The 15,399-nt window shown below is 37.4% G+C and overlaps 1 protein-coding gene across 3 annotated transcripts in view; it reads right to left on the bottom strand.

The window, feature by feature from the left end:
* Positions 1 to 7,979: 7,979 nt before the first annotated feature.
* epha7 (eph receptor A7) overlaps positions 7,980 to 15,399 on the bottom strand; it is a 100,560-nt gene continuing 93,140 nt past the window's right edge. For all 3 annotated transcript variants that reach the window (XM_052095351.1, XM_052095353.1, XM_052095352.1), the window contains exons 15-17: positions 13,159 to 13,352; positions 11,137 to 11,292; positions 7,980 to 10,851 (exon numbers count right to left, since the gene is read on the bottom strand). In XM_052095351.1, coding sequence (XP_051951311.1) covers positions 10,737 to 10,851; positions 11,137 to 11,292; positions 13,159 to 13,352 — 465 coding nt within the window. In that variant the 3' untranslated portion in view covers positions 7,980 to 10,736. The remainder of the gene's footprint in view (positions 10,852 to 11,136; positions 11,293 to 13,158; positions 13,353 to 15,399) is intronic.

Genomic DNA, 15,399 nt, shown 5'->3' with positions numbered 1-15,399 from the left:
AATTTAAGGTGTGTAACATGGAGAGAAAAATGTAAAGTGTGACCATATTTATTTATCTATATTCTTATTATCTGGGATCTATGGTCAGTTGTTTGAATCGTGTGCTACGGTACAGAGATTGGCATATCTTCACTATTCATCTTATATTCCTGATCATTCAAAGCCTCCGGGATTCTCCATGCTCTGTCCATTATTATGAGTAATATCCCACATCTTTTGTGAGATGAACTGATAATGGTGTCACGATGCTGTCACATATCTCTCCCCAAGCCCTAGCCACAAAGGGCTATTCTCCCATCTGTTGAGCATTTCGTGCCTTGCATTACTGTCTTGTGAAGTCTGAGGCCGGGCAGACACTTGCAAGGCCCCCATCTCTGACCCTCCTTATCTAGAAAGCCCACGCAGATCCAGCCACTTGATGAGTACATATTGTAGATGTCATATTGATGAGTACATATTTTGGTCTACAACCACTGCCATTTTGTAAAAACAAAAAAATAAAAAGTAAAAAAGAAAGTTTTTTGGAGGATGGGATGTGGGGTTGCCATACATCTGTTGTAATGTGCAATTGTTTATTCATAGTATATACTGTATTTTGATAATAATTTACATTTTCTTTTCTTCATGAATAGTACTATAGCTCAGTGGTACTAATTTTGCTTCAGGACCCTTTGAACATCTAGCGACAACCCAACACATTGCCCAAAACTGTTTGTCGTACAAAAGTAACAATCATGTCCATAAAATTAAATATAAAATGTAATACAATGTAAAAAGTGGTGACCTGCAACTGTTACCTTATCCTCCTGAGACCCGAGCATGACTACTGTATGCTTTTTCCATTTGTACTTTTTGATATGTAACTGGTAGCACATAAGAAACATGCAAAAAAAAAAGAGAAAAAACATTCTATGCTATAGTTTTCCTAAAAATTGACAGTAACATAAGTGGACAGCAAGACTAATTTATCAATGGTTATTTATGTTTTTGAGACATTAAATCAGAAATTGACTAAATTAATTCTAATTCATAGTAATGGCCAGCAGCATACAATCACTGCCAACCATGCTAAAATAAAAATAATCTACAGTATGTTGATTATTTAGTGAATGATTTAACCTCCAGTGTGCTGTCTGTCTGCATTGGTCTCAGAACAGTTATCAATACTCCTTATTTTCATCCTAACTCCATATAAAGCCACTGAAAGCAAAAATTGTCAGCTTTTGGATGAATCCATTGATTTTCAATGTGATAATTCAAATAAAAAAATAAAAAAATGCGCTAAAGTACACATTAGTGTACATTGTTTTTAGCAGAGTGGTGTTTCACAATATACTACTCATGTAAAAAAAAAGGCATATTGGATAAAATGAGAGACTCTAATCTTTGACTGAAACAGGTTTCATTGTAAAGAATTAATTAGGTTTCTTACCAGATGTAGTTTTGTTGGCGTTTCTCCCAAACACAAACTCTTCTGTGGTCGTCCCATGTTGTTTTGTCCATGTAAATTATGCGTTGCATATAGTGAAGCCAAAATATAACGTCCACGTATGTGGACTCGGGATCGCGTGGGGTTAAAATAATAAATAAAATAAGTTGATCAATTGTCACATACATTTCTGCATATACATGGTGAAATTATTTATTTTTAACATATCCCAGCTAAGCTGGGATCAGAGTACAGGGTCAGCCATGATACAGCACCCCTGGAGCAGATAGGTTCAAGGGCCTTGCTCAAGGGCCCAACAGTGGTGTCTTGGTGGTGTTGGGGCTTGAACCACTGACCTTCTGGTCAGTAACCCAGTAACCCAGAGTATATGACATGTAGATGACATAGACTGAAAAGGAAATTAAAAATGTTGTGAATGCTAACGTTGGGCCAAATTTTATACTACACTGAACAAAGTTTAATTAAAAATGTGCTTCATGTGGAAATATTCAAGTAACAATTAGAGGTTACCACCTTTTAAAGTGAAGTATTAGCCATATTACCAAGTGATAGATTAATTTGACAGCCTGTGATGTCTGCAATAAAAAGAAATAAAACAAATTGGGATGCAATTTCTTATCTGTCATAAAAGTTGATATTGCCCAATTATTTTGAAATGCATTTTATTATTTGAGTTTAAGCATTATTTTTCCTGCTTCCCACAACCCTATCAGAGTAAACTGTTTTGTGGGTAATGACCTACCACTTTAGAACCATTGCTCTAGCTTTTGTACTTGTACAAGAGTGTGGTTCAAAATAAAAAAAATAAAAAAAATAGCCTTTCATAGCCTAAAATTAATATGGACCTATTTTTATTTTTTCTTGGTTTTTGAAATGCAATGCTAATTGATTAATCTTTGAACTCTCTTTGGGTCTTAGATGATGCAAGTGCAATGGTCAGTCAGTCATTTTGAGTTCTATCCACACCTGCAGTCACTTTAAGATCGTAAATGAAATCTCTGTCCTTCCAAATATGAGCTGTCCATGCCAGAGGCCGGCTAATGGTGGCAACCTTATTACTCATCCCGATCCTCCATGCCTTTGGGGGACCCATTATATCTGCCAGATCCATCAGAGAAGGCATCAGCCAGCCTGTGAAATTGATCATCTGCTTAGGGGATAGGAGAGGATGGCAGAGAGGGGACACATATTTTACTGGCTCCTTTAAATACTTAATGCCATAAGGTGCCATAAGGTGCCATAAGGCTGGCCATAAAAAAGGAAACGTGCGGATCCATAGCAGTGAAACTGCTCGGACTGAAATTGCCTTGGTGTAGCAGCGATACGATAAGAGCATCTAAAAGGCTTTTAATAAACAATACAATCGTCCTCAGTCCAGTCACGCTATCACTCTCCATTTACTGCTAAACTCTTGGATATATAAAAGAGTAAAAGCCATAATATTGACTTGGTATTCCACTCTGGGAAACATTACATTTGCATCGCAAATGGAGATGACGGTTATTTTGGCGTATGCCTTTGGCCAAGTGGCTTCGGTCAGCACATGAAAAAGATATATCCTTTTCACCATATTAAAATGAATGGCTGATTATTAATGTTATAATAGGAGGCATGCTGGATCCCCTGACAAAGAAAGAACACTGCTATCATTATTGCATCACAGTGCATGCAGATGGTAATTACTACCCAGAAACGTTTCTGCACCTTTCCAATTATATGGTACATCACAATCCCATGAGTATTGTATAACCAGCAAAGACTGGTTGAGGGGGTTTATAATAACAATAATACAAGAAGAAAGAACAGTACACATAAAATACAAACATATCAAACTGTACCGTCGCTGGATCTGTTGAATTCTACTGACAATAGCATTGCATGCATGCAACAGAATGACTTATTTCACTGTTCTCAGTGAAATGTGCAATCAACTGCTTCAAGTACACTGTAAGTATATTTAACTTATTCTGTGTAGAAGAGCTGGGATGGATTGAATCTCTAAGGTAATTTTAAGCAGGTTTCATGCTGAGCTGTTTTCATTAGTGATAGCTGACATCTGAAAGCGTTCAAGTCATGTAGCACTTGTACACCTGACAAAATGAACAGTTTATGACAGCTATGTCGTTCATTAATGTCAAACACACACACACACACACACACACACACACACACACACACACACACACACACACACACACACACACACACACACACACACACACACACACACACACATACCATCACGTCTAAGCTCCAGTGCTGTAATCAGTGTCTAATATGTCCCCTCTCATTCTCACTTTTAAATAGATGCTATAACACAAAAATATTGCATAGATTGACACAAGACCGACAGACCAAGTGCTTAATTAGCAGTTTGTAGAATACACAGACTGTGATACTTGATATTGGGATATTGGGAGAGAATATGGCACAGATGAGTGTTAAATCTCAGGTAAATTGGATACATTATTGAAGATTGGACCTGGCAATGGGCATATAAGAAAAATGTTGCAGGAGAAAAAGAATTCAAAGACTGTGACAGCATATCCTTAAAGGTCTTGCTAATGCTGTAATTTCGAAAAACAGCATTCATTTCCAGTTAAACTGTGCAAACATAGACTTCCAGTGTACAAAATAAAGAAATTTGAGACAGACTGTTGTACACTTTGAAGAATGTGAAATTGGACAGAACACACAAACAAGAATCCAGACCTGAAGCCTAAACAAACAGCTGGGCAACATCTCGCCTTGACACCCACTTGACTTGCTATCAAAAATTGCCTATAAAGTTCCTGTGCTACATTACATCAAGTGATTGATGAGGAGTGATTTGTAGAAAATGTCCACAGGTTGCCTGCTATTTACCCTGCCAGAGTTCCCCAAGTCTAATAAACAGCCCTATTGTTATCTAAACCAGGGAATTGTGAAACTTTATTCAACAGAGTGAAAAGAGAAATGAATGGAGGCCTGACAGGATTTCCAATTTCCAAGTATTTTCCAGGCAATTTTATCTTTTAGAATGATGTCTCATTATTGAGGGTTTTATTAGATAAATTGCAGGATGATTTGATTGCATGTTTTTTTCTCAATCCAGTTTTGGAAATATGAGTTCTACTTGCAAAAGCTTGACTTTTTCAAGACATAGGGCTGTTCACAAAACACAGTTTTGGTTTCTACTGCGCTGTTTTGTTTTCTATGTAAACATGTTCTATCTAGACAGATTACATTGACTGTTGCGACACACATCCGTTATTTTATTAATTTGGTGTGTTTCATGCAGGACCATCGTGTTTTTAACCAGCCTAATCTTATAGAAAGAGCGTTACTATAATAAAATGATTCCAAACTTACTTTTATGCACTGAATTCTACATTTTGCTGCAGTTTCCTGGGGAAATTAACACCTGAGGCACTACAACAACTGTGTGTTTATTTAGTTTCACACAAATCATGACTACAACTTTACAAACACTTAGTTTTTGCTCGATTACTCACACACTCCTATGCTATGATATCAAAACACTTTAACACTAACACTTCATTTAAAAACTAGACATTTTAGCACTTGTATGACAAACCCACCTACATTTACACACTTATACCGATATGATTAGCTTCTGTGGTAGCTCACCAGATACAGTGTTGGACTTTGAACTTGGAAGGCCATCTTTGGCAATGTCTCGTTCCCTTCATCTCAGGAAACCAAGGTTACATGTGTAACTGGTGATGTTCCCCATCGATTCAGTTCACTCAGCATTGCTATAAGCACTATGGGGAACGATATCCCATCACACCGCACTACATGACATTACACTCCCGGAGTTATAACATTAAATAGAGATATTCATAAGGAGTCACAGTTCACAGGCTGATGACTTATAAGTTATATTAAAGTGTATATGAATAGTCCAAGATGGAAATGAATGTAGTCTGGGATCTATATGAACCATATAGATATACACAGAATGGATTATAAACCCTCTCTCAACAAGATTTGGAAAGTAGGTTTTATTTATTATGAGAGTGATTATGACTTTAAAAGAAGCAGTTCAACAGCATTTAATCAGGTGGCTGTGTAGATTTTAGTCGGTAGCACTCCTGTAATAAGGGCTTGGACTCACCCTCATGAAAGTAAGGAGCACTCTATACAGAGAGGACTTGTGAAGAGATGGACACCACATCCAGGTTACAAAACTTTGCAAACATGTTTTGTGAGGAACATCCTGCTATGTCCTGTATGGACACACTGTTTTTCCACACCCATGAAGAGGCCATGCCTCTGATTGAATGCGCTTTGACATCAATAGGGAATTTGCACCCGGTGATTTGTAAGTGAGGGTGATCGCATCAATGATCCAGCGAGAGAGCCTTTGTTTGGAGATGGACATTCGTTGTGTGTCCTCCATAAAAAATAAAGAGCTGATCCGACAGCTTAAACTGACGTTTGTGCTCAACATATGTATGCAATGCCCTCAACGTGCACAACATGCATAGATTGCTCTTCATCTCAATTAAATGGTGGCGGTAAGAGGGCTTGTAAACAAACCACCTGAGCCCTGAAGGGCATTGATAAAACCTCAGGCACGTAGACTTTTCTAGGTTTAATGGTGGCTTTTGACAGATCTGGACCAAACGCCATACATGAGCTGTCAGTTGACAGCACCTGCATGTCACCCAGCTGTTTACATTTAAATTCAATAGGAGTGCAGTCTTTAAGGAAAGCACCCACAGCTCAACAGAGTCCATAAGCTCGAACTGGGCGCAAACTGCTTTTGCGCCGTGATGAAGCACTCTAAAAAGGCTTCCATGGTATTGCCAAAGAGACTGTCGGGCAACACCAGGATGTCGAGGAGGGTGGATTTCTCTGCATCACACATCTCCGTGAGAGCTAGCCAAATATGCTGGTCCATAAGCACCACCGTCGTGAATATGGGAAGAGAATTGGAAAAGACCACCATGGTCGTGTACATGGGCAGGGACTTGGAAACAACCTCCGTGGTCGTGAACATGGGCAGAGACTTGGAAACGACCTCCGTGGTCGTGAACATGAATAGAGACTCGGGAGCGACCTCCATGGTCGTGGGCATGAACAGAGTCTCGGGAATGACCACTGGGGTCAGGGGCAAGGACTGAGGCTCAGGAATGACTTCTGTGGTTGTGGGTGTGAACAGAGTCTCAGGAGCGACCTCAGTGGTCATGGTCTGCGTCATTGTGAAGCAGAATTCACCAAGTGTTGGATTGTTCACCCACTAATAGGGAACGTGAGCTGTGGTTAGACCGTCATGGGACAGGTTAGTTTTACCCTACTGATGATGTGTTGTTGCAATAGTAATCCTGCTCAGTACGAGAAGAACCGCAGGTTCAGACACTTGGTGCGTGTGCTTGGCTGAGGAGTCAAAGGAAAACTTTACATGAACTTGAAAAGTGTTACACAAACTAACATTAATACTAGACAAAGGACAATGCTAAACATTTGTTCTCATTTAAACATTGACTAATATTCCCCTGAAAACCCTAGTCTGATTACGACACTAGTTCGCTCTCTTTTGGCACCCTGCTGGACATTTCACTAGGAAACTGCAGCTATGAGCATGTAATGATGCACACAGATTTGTTTTACAAAAATGTTTCCATAGTCACATAATGTTCATGAGTCTATTCTGTTTTTAACATGACATGTCAATTAAAAGAACTTTAACATTTAAAAACAGCCCGAGACACCTAAGATCTGCTGTGCTGCATTTACCTTTATATAAAGCAAGGACATTTTTGGTCCCTAAGTCTTGATCTGGTGCAGCCTTTTGTTTTGTTCTACGAAAGCAAGTTAAGATTTGGAAGTAGAATCATAAACACTCACTAAACTGAAAATGTCACGGAATCAGTTGCTCTTTTTCAAAAGGGTAAAAAACAGCCTGGTAATTATTAATCGATTAAATATTAGCAGAAATTAGATGGGCTGTCATCGGAGAAACAGCTCCATTTGTGTTCCCTCTGTTGAGAGTGTAAGAACTTTTAACAACCTTGTATGTTTAAGCACTGTGTTCCCTTGGCTTCAAGATGAGGCTATTTGAGTTAATAAAATAAATGCTAGAATACCTGCAGAGATATAATCTTCATGAATCCATTAGGGCCTCTTTGTTTAACTCCCAAAGGGACCATGGCTTAATTTCCCCATGTTGGAGACCTTGGGTAATGTCTTTTTAATGACACTATCCAGGATCCTGTCATGAGCAGGGCCATCAAACAAATGTCTCTTCCTCTCTTCCTTAATCTCTTTCTGTCTTTTTCTTTACATTCCTGTTCTTAAATGTGGATCATATACAGTCACAAATATATCATTATGCATTAAAAATGAAAACATGTGAATCCCAAATATCAATACGTAATATGCTACTAATGAAGTCAGATTTTTTAGCTGGGAAGAAGAACATCTCTAGTAGTAAATTAGCTCTTTGAAATGTTCTTTGGTAATTCTTGAAACACAGTCCTAACATCATCATTCAAAGCAATTAAAGACACAGACACAGCTATAGATATCACATTATATTTCCAAAAATATATGTACAGTCTATTACAAAGGTTACAAAGCAAAAAGAAAAAAAATGGTCTTGCAACAAGAAATTGTCTAGCTAAATGACCATTCAGCTACTCAGTTGGGGAAAATACTTTTTTGACCAATGAATACTCTCCACTCTTGTCACAGAAAAATAAATAATACATTGGAAAAGAAAATCAATTGTACAGCACATTTTCAACCTAAAATGAAAATGTAAAAAAAATTAAAATAAAAAAAAAACAATATCCTAAAATAGCTCTTTTTGGTCCTAAATGAGAAATTATGTACAACTGAAATAGTGAGGGTGATAATAATTATTTGCATGTGAGATAGAAAAATATAGTGCATTTTCAATGAGCTCACTACAGAGTAAATGAGTGTGAAAAAATAAAATAAACAACAATTATAAATAAAATATACAAATTTTTCACTTAGAACATATACAAATTGTCCTCTGGTTTTGTGATTACTCTGACACAATCAACAGTGCTGAACTCTTTGGAATATTCCATTTCAGTTTCTTCTAGATGGGGTCTCTGTACTTCTTAATGTATTTCTCTAACTCTTCAATATGATACCCTGGTGCACCATGAAATCAATCAATCCACAGCACAAACTGTCTTGACAAAGACTCTACTACTATCAAACCAGAAAAGTCAGAAATAGCACAAAGCATAAAAAGAGGACAAATTGACAGATTTGTCATTGACCCGTATGATGGCCTCAGTGTGGGATTGATTGAATCCAGGCATTAATCTCAAATTGGCTCAAATTGATATCTCTACAGGGGCCCCGGATCCATATGGAGAGGGTATGGGCCCCTGGGAGGTCCGGAGTGTGAGATCAGAGCATGGGGAGAGTGATCTGAGTGGCTGCAGCTACCGCTGAAGCTTGGAAATTGTGCTGACCAAGAGCCTTTTCTGCTCGCATTCAATTCAAAGGCCTGGCATGGACTCAATGCTGAGGTTAGCAAGATGAATGGAGAGTGGAACGGAGATAGGCCTCTAACCAGGGCATGATATGATACAGGAGAGACACACACACACACACATACACACACACACACACACACACACATATATATACACACACATAAAGAATTTGGAGAATTTAACGGCAGCCCAGCAAATCAAACCAAAAAGTAGCAACGGTATTCTTATAAGTAAAATTACAATAGAAGGATTCAACTGATGAATTCAAATCAACATTCAATTGTAAGAGTGAGAGGCTGTTATGGCACTATAGTTTAGCTTAAAAACATATTTGAGGGGGAAAAAAGCCTGTTCCTCATCTTTGAGCTCAACACAACAGAACGTGTGAAAGAAATACACAAAAAGTACAGCCTGGGTGAAGAAACTATATATATATATATATATATATATATATATATATATATATATATATATATATATATATATTTATAATTTCTAACTTGCCAAATTCCAAAACACCACTGCTGATAAGTAACTTCAAAGTGGTACATGAGTAAAAGTCTATACAGCATCTCAAATATGTCTCAGCCTTGAGTAATTATTGCTCATATGTATCAGTCTCTCCCCAGCTCAGCCATGATCTCACAAAGAACCTAACTACCTAAAAACAAGAGCAATAGTTGACTTTTTTTAAGGCAGTATTACTACACAACACAACATTAGGATTTTAAAGGTCAGTCTCCCACTAGGAATAAACTTATACAAAAAAAATAAAATAAAAACAGCCTAAACGTTTTTGTTTGTTTTTGTCCGTCATTATGGAAACATGCGTTTATGTAAAATAATATAATTATCAAAAAAGGACACAATCAACTACAGCACTGATAAGATCAAATCCATTCATGTGGTAAATACTGTATAAACTTAAAAAGAATATTGCCACCATAATTGTTGTTCGTACATAAAGAATTCACCTGAAATTTTTCTCAGTTGTGTTTGTACTATTTCACATATTTATTATCATGTAGGATCAGTAAAATAGAAAAACAAAAAACAAAAAACAATCTAAGGAGCTTCATATAACCATGTGTGTATAAAGCGGTTGGATATTTCTACTTGATATAAAAGACTAGGTCTCACTACCAATGCTTCCATCTGAAAAATCTTTACATATATAGTGCTGGCTGGAGAAGACAAACCTCCTCTGTCAACGTTCAGCCTCTGGTTCTATCTCTTTTCCTCCACATGAGACATTTTACCCTGTTGTCAATTCCAAGAAAACCAGCAAAAAAAAATTAGAAGAAGAGTAATGTACCACATCATCTTAATGTGGTTATTACAAATCAAAACAAATTCAATCTCTCTGGATTTGCTTATTTTTATATTCACCCTTTTATTAAAAAAAAATCTATGAAATCTATACCAACTCTGAACAAATCAAACATTCGTCCAAGACAGTCCATACAAAGCATAAAAATCCTCTAAAATGCTCCATCTCAACATGATGTGGTGAGTTCGTCAGAGCATTTAAAGTTCATTGTCCATGTAGGATTCTATCGCTTGATCTCTCCGTCTCTTGGTTTTCAGCACCTTGACCAAAATTCTTTGCCAAAAACAAAGGAATTTTTTGATTCTGCCAGTTCTGGAAGGTTAAGCACCTTGAAAGGGTGTGGCGGGTTTTTACTTTGTTGTTGATTCCTTTTTTTGTATTTTTTGCTGTGATAATCACTGGTCATACACTCCGTGGTGCTGTCCTGGAGAGTTTGGATTCAACGGATCCATAAGTCTGTTGACGCCCATCACACTTGAACACCTGTTCCATGAAGATGCAGCATCTGGGCTCTCATTGTCTGTATACTGCTCATGATCTTCTTCTGATGGCCCACCAATGAAATTCCCAAACTCATTACATCCCTAAAGCAGAAACACAACGTTCATAAATCACAGCAATGGAGCATAAAGTGCCTGAGAGGTATTTCATTAATGGAGCAAAAGAAAACACAGAAAAGGCCATATTAACTACAAACATGACAAGTCTGAGTCAAAGTGCTCTGATTAAAATTCGGTGCCATGTCAGAATCACATTGTGAATGAGAGCTGTGGGCTGAAATTAATCATAGAAAGTTCATTTGAGGTGAGAGAAAGCATATCTATAGAGCTCAACTCTGTGCAGGAAAGATCATAACAATGTTCACTTACTCAATAGTCATTCTAGCCACTGATTCAAGTGAGCTGTATCCGGCAGCTGTGAAGCTGTCTATGTATCTCTCCATCTTAATGGCTTCCAGCCACTCGCTGACCAATCGGAAAGTGGTGAAATCTGGAGTGTTCTGGTCTAGCAGAGGGCTTATGGGTCTGAGGAACAGGAATAGACAAATATGAGTGTTATATTTTCAGAACAGACTTCCACTTTTCTGAGACATTTTGGAAATTACTTTTAACCAACTGTTACTATGGTCATCTTAATTTGAAGTAAAATGTTAGTTCCCTTTAAGTTCACAGATTCTAAAGGCCTAGCAGAGAAACAGTTCATCACATTAACACATGATGTACTATATAAAGTGTAATTGTGCTCTCTCACGCTGTTTTTTATACATATTTTCTTTAATAAATGCCATTTGTTTTAACCCCTAAAACTCTACTGTGGAGTAAATAAAACAAAAATTGCAAATTTATTCAAAACACCCCCAAAATAATAGAAAAGACTCCAATTACAATATTGTATGTTTACAATCTTATGGTGAACAGAATTTTCACACAAATATATATATATTTATATTTATTTTTATTTCTGTTCATCATAAGATGATGAACATATATTGTTATACTGTACATATTGTTATTGCCCTACATTTGTAAGCATGTTATTCTGGTTCTGTTCTCTCTATCTACCTTATTTTATTCCAACAGATGCTTAGAAGTACCAGAATTAGTTAATCACCTTCCATCACAAAATGGAGATCTGAAATGTAGATGGCACGCTATTGCATTTTAGCCCTCACAGATGTGCTCATCCTTGGACATTCAGTCTAATTTTCAGTTCATTCACCACCCCCATTGTTTCTTTGAATATCTTGGCCTCTGAGTGGACCAGTAGCTCAATCTAGGTGTCATTAAAAAACAGAGATTCTTCCCTTTGCGATGGAATAAAATAGAAGGTCCATAGAGTTTAAAAATGTGCAATTGGCAATGACAATCTTACAATTTTAAGTGTGGCATAAGTATACAAATTAAATTATATACAAGTGGCCCATAGCCTTAAGGTTTTGTGTAAACATAGTATAGTGATTTAGGGAAGATATTATTACTTTGAACAAAGGAATGTTCTGGGTTCAATTCAAGTTAAGCTGAACTGATAGCATTTGTGCCATAAGGTTAATTAACACAACAAATAATGACATGCTTACATTAAGTCACTTGGGATGGAAGTAAATAGGGCTAGTCCATAAACTTTACAATATGCACTGTTTTAGCCCACTGTTTAAATTCCAATATTACATTTGAATTGACATGACCATTTAAAACAGGGGAAAAGTGTAGTCTAAATGCCAGTAAATTCCTTATTTTATCACAATAAATCATGTAAACATGTATAATGTTTATGTCTTGTGGATTTACTTTTGAAAAATTTCATATTTGAATGTTTATGGACTGGCCCCTTTCATTCTAAGCGTCTTACAGAAACCAAAATGTGTGCGGTTCTTTTTAAATAAATGAGGGACGAGTCAAAATATTTTTTTGTGGTAATCAGCATAATGCTGCAAAGTCTTAATTTGTATTGAACCTGGAACATTCTTTTGATTGGACCAAGGGTTTGTTCCCCAATTTAAAACGTTATATTCTCAGAACACAGATCCTTTAAGTACACTTCCTCTGACTAGTACCACACTGGGGGCAGCAGTGCCTACAAGGCTTTATAGTCTCAAACAATCATTATGACAATTGATTTAAAGTCCTTGTTATTGAATATGAATGCATGAATGCTGTTTCACTTTATTGATTTTATCCATAAACCCTAGTGGATAAATCAAGTACTAAACAGATGGAATATTTGCAAATTTACTCACAAACCTATAAAAAGGATTGAAAGAAATGTCTGTCAGATGCATAGACTATAAAACATAACAAGCAAACTTCCACACATCATAAAAGCAAAGCTGGCCAGTAAACAGCATCGAGATAGATTATAGTGGGCATTAAAACTTGAATGGGCACCCTCACCGTGTACACGTTCCCATTGGCGTTTTTAGTGTGTTGGGGTTGCGGATCATTTTGTCCAGAATACCGACAATCTGATCGAATTTGGGCCGGTCTGCTCTGTCTTTCTGCCAGCAGTCCAGCATGAGCTGATGGAGGCCAGGAGGGCAGTCCATGGGGGCGGGAAGACGATATCCCTCCTCAATAGCCTTTATGACCTGCAAGATCAGAGTGAGAGATGAGGAATGGGAAAAGGTGTAAAAGAAAAAAATAAGTGGGAAGTGACTGAGATTGAGAGATAGCTAAAGAAAGGACACAACACAAAGATAAAAGGAGAATTTGACAATTGCGTCCGCTAAGATGATAACGGCACAATGTTAACAGTGCAAGGAAAATAGCACAGTTTTGTGAATAAAGCTCAATCTATAATAATTGCAGTGCATTTAGAACCTGAAATGCGAGTGGTTAGTTATTAAGACATAGATTTTTGTAATAAAATACAAGTGTGCAAAAGTGCACGCTTACTCCAGAAGTTAAAAGATAGGTAGAGAGAAGATGCAAAACGACAGAGAGAATGCAAAAAGACAAGAAAACATTTTAACGAGCAGCTTAGCCATTAGTATCCAGAACAAAGTGTACACAAAGGCACAGCCCTGCCTGCACCTTCAGCTCTCTCTTTATATCCTCTCTCCATTTTCTCATCCTTTAATCAGGACTCTGTAAACAGCAGCTTTGCTGGCTAAATCTTTTATGGTTTACCTTCAGCATTACATGTAGGCTAACCAGATGTGATTATTCTTACACTGGTTATTAGAGTTGACTGAGCGCCTGGAAAGGGCACCAACTGAGGAAACTGAATATGAATGAAGGAAACACACTAAGAAGGGTCTGTACAACAGATGCACGTGACTGTCATGCCATCATGAATCCATGTAATTAACTAAGCTAACTGGGGTACAGTTTAAACCAAGGATGACTGCATTTTTGCTTGGATGTCTATGCAGTTGGCTAGCTCCACATGTCTGGGTTTATGAGTGTATGGGGACCATAAAATAATAAATCCACCTGTTCTCTCACTCAACATGCTGTGCCTAAACTGATTGAACTACTTAAATCTCAGTCAACTAAACAGGGAATTGGCTTGTCCAGAGCTAGCATTTTTTTCTGATCTATTCTCAAGGAATAGTGGAAGCAGTCTGTTTATTTTCCCCCAATTCTCATCTGCTATTCTTGTCGCATTTCTCCAAACAAGGCTTGGGCTCTGGAAGGAAAAGTGTCAAAATAGAAAGAGTTGAATAAATGTAAATATTTCTTTCTTTTTTGTCGCCCTCAAGGAGTTGTTTGCCTCCCCCCTGACTGGGTATGAAAATATCTGATGTTGAAGCCTGACAAGTGTCAGCATTCCACCAAGGTAAAGCTTTGAACGCTAGAACTGATGCAAGCTAATCGCTACTGTGGACAGCTAACGTCCCTAATCATTAGTCTCACTGATAAGGGTCATTTACCTTCTCTGAGGATGTTCAAGCTTGTGTCATTTTGACAAACAATCTGCCTAACAGAACAGCGTACACAAGACAAGTGGCTACATACAGCGACGGATTAACAACACTTTTCTTCATACATATCATTAGCCGTGACCATATCTGAATTTCTTGAAAACCCTGAATGGCTGTGAACAGAATGATGAACAGCACTTTACTGTCCCAATTTCTCTGAGACAAAAGCTTGGCCTGCAGATCATTCCGAAGGTTTTGCATGGGTAAGCAGATATCTTTGAATTGATTGAGCTCTGCTAATGATAAATTTGGCTCACAATATAATTTCTCATTATAAATGTTGAAAGTGTACCAGAATAGAAAAAGGCATTCTACATTTAAGATCCATTTAACCTTTTTATCCTCAAAATGTACCATTGAAACAAGGTCATTCATGACAACTGTGTTGATGTCTATACATTTCAAAATGTCAGACCTGCTTGGATAACTGTCTCAATACTCAAACACCCCTGGATAACGTCCTTGTTAAGGTTTGCGGTCTGTGTAAAAACACTGTTGTCTGTGATTAAACGTTTAATGCAACGTTTAATGCAAATTTTAGTGCAAGCACTGGGGTTTTACAAGACTATAAATTAAGCTGAACTAACAAGAGACTTCTCTTATTTGCTAAAATGTTTAATTTAATGTCTATTAATTAATGTAGATGGAAACCCACATACTATAGGCCTTCATTAGGCATGTAACAATACACAAATATCACTATATGATA

Source organism: Xyrauchen texanus, chromosome 28 (genome assembly GCF_025860055.1).
Source record: "Xyrauchen texanus isolate HMW12.3.18 chromosome 28, RBS_HiC_50CHRs, whole genome shotgun sequence".
Classification (NCBI taxonomy): Eukaryota; Metazoa; Chordata; class Actinopteri; order Cypriniformes; family Catostomidae; genus Xyrauchen; species Xyrauchen texanus.
Note: the sequence above shows the minus strand (reverse complement) of the source record. Positions and strands in the feature narration are given on the sequence as shown.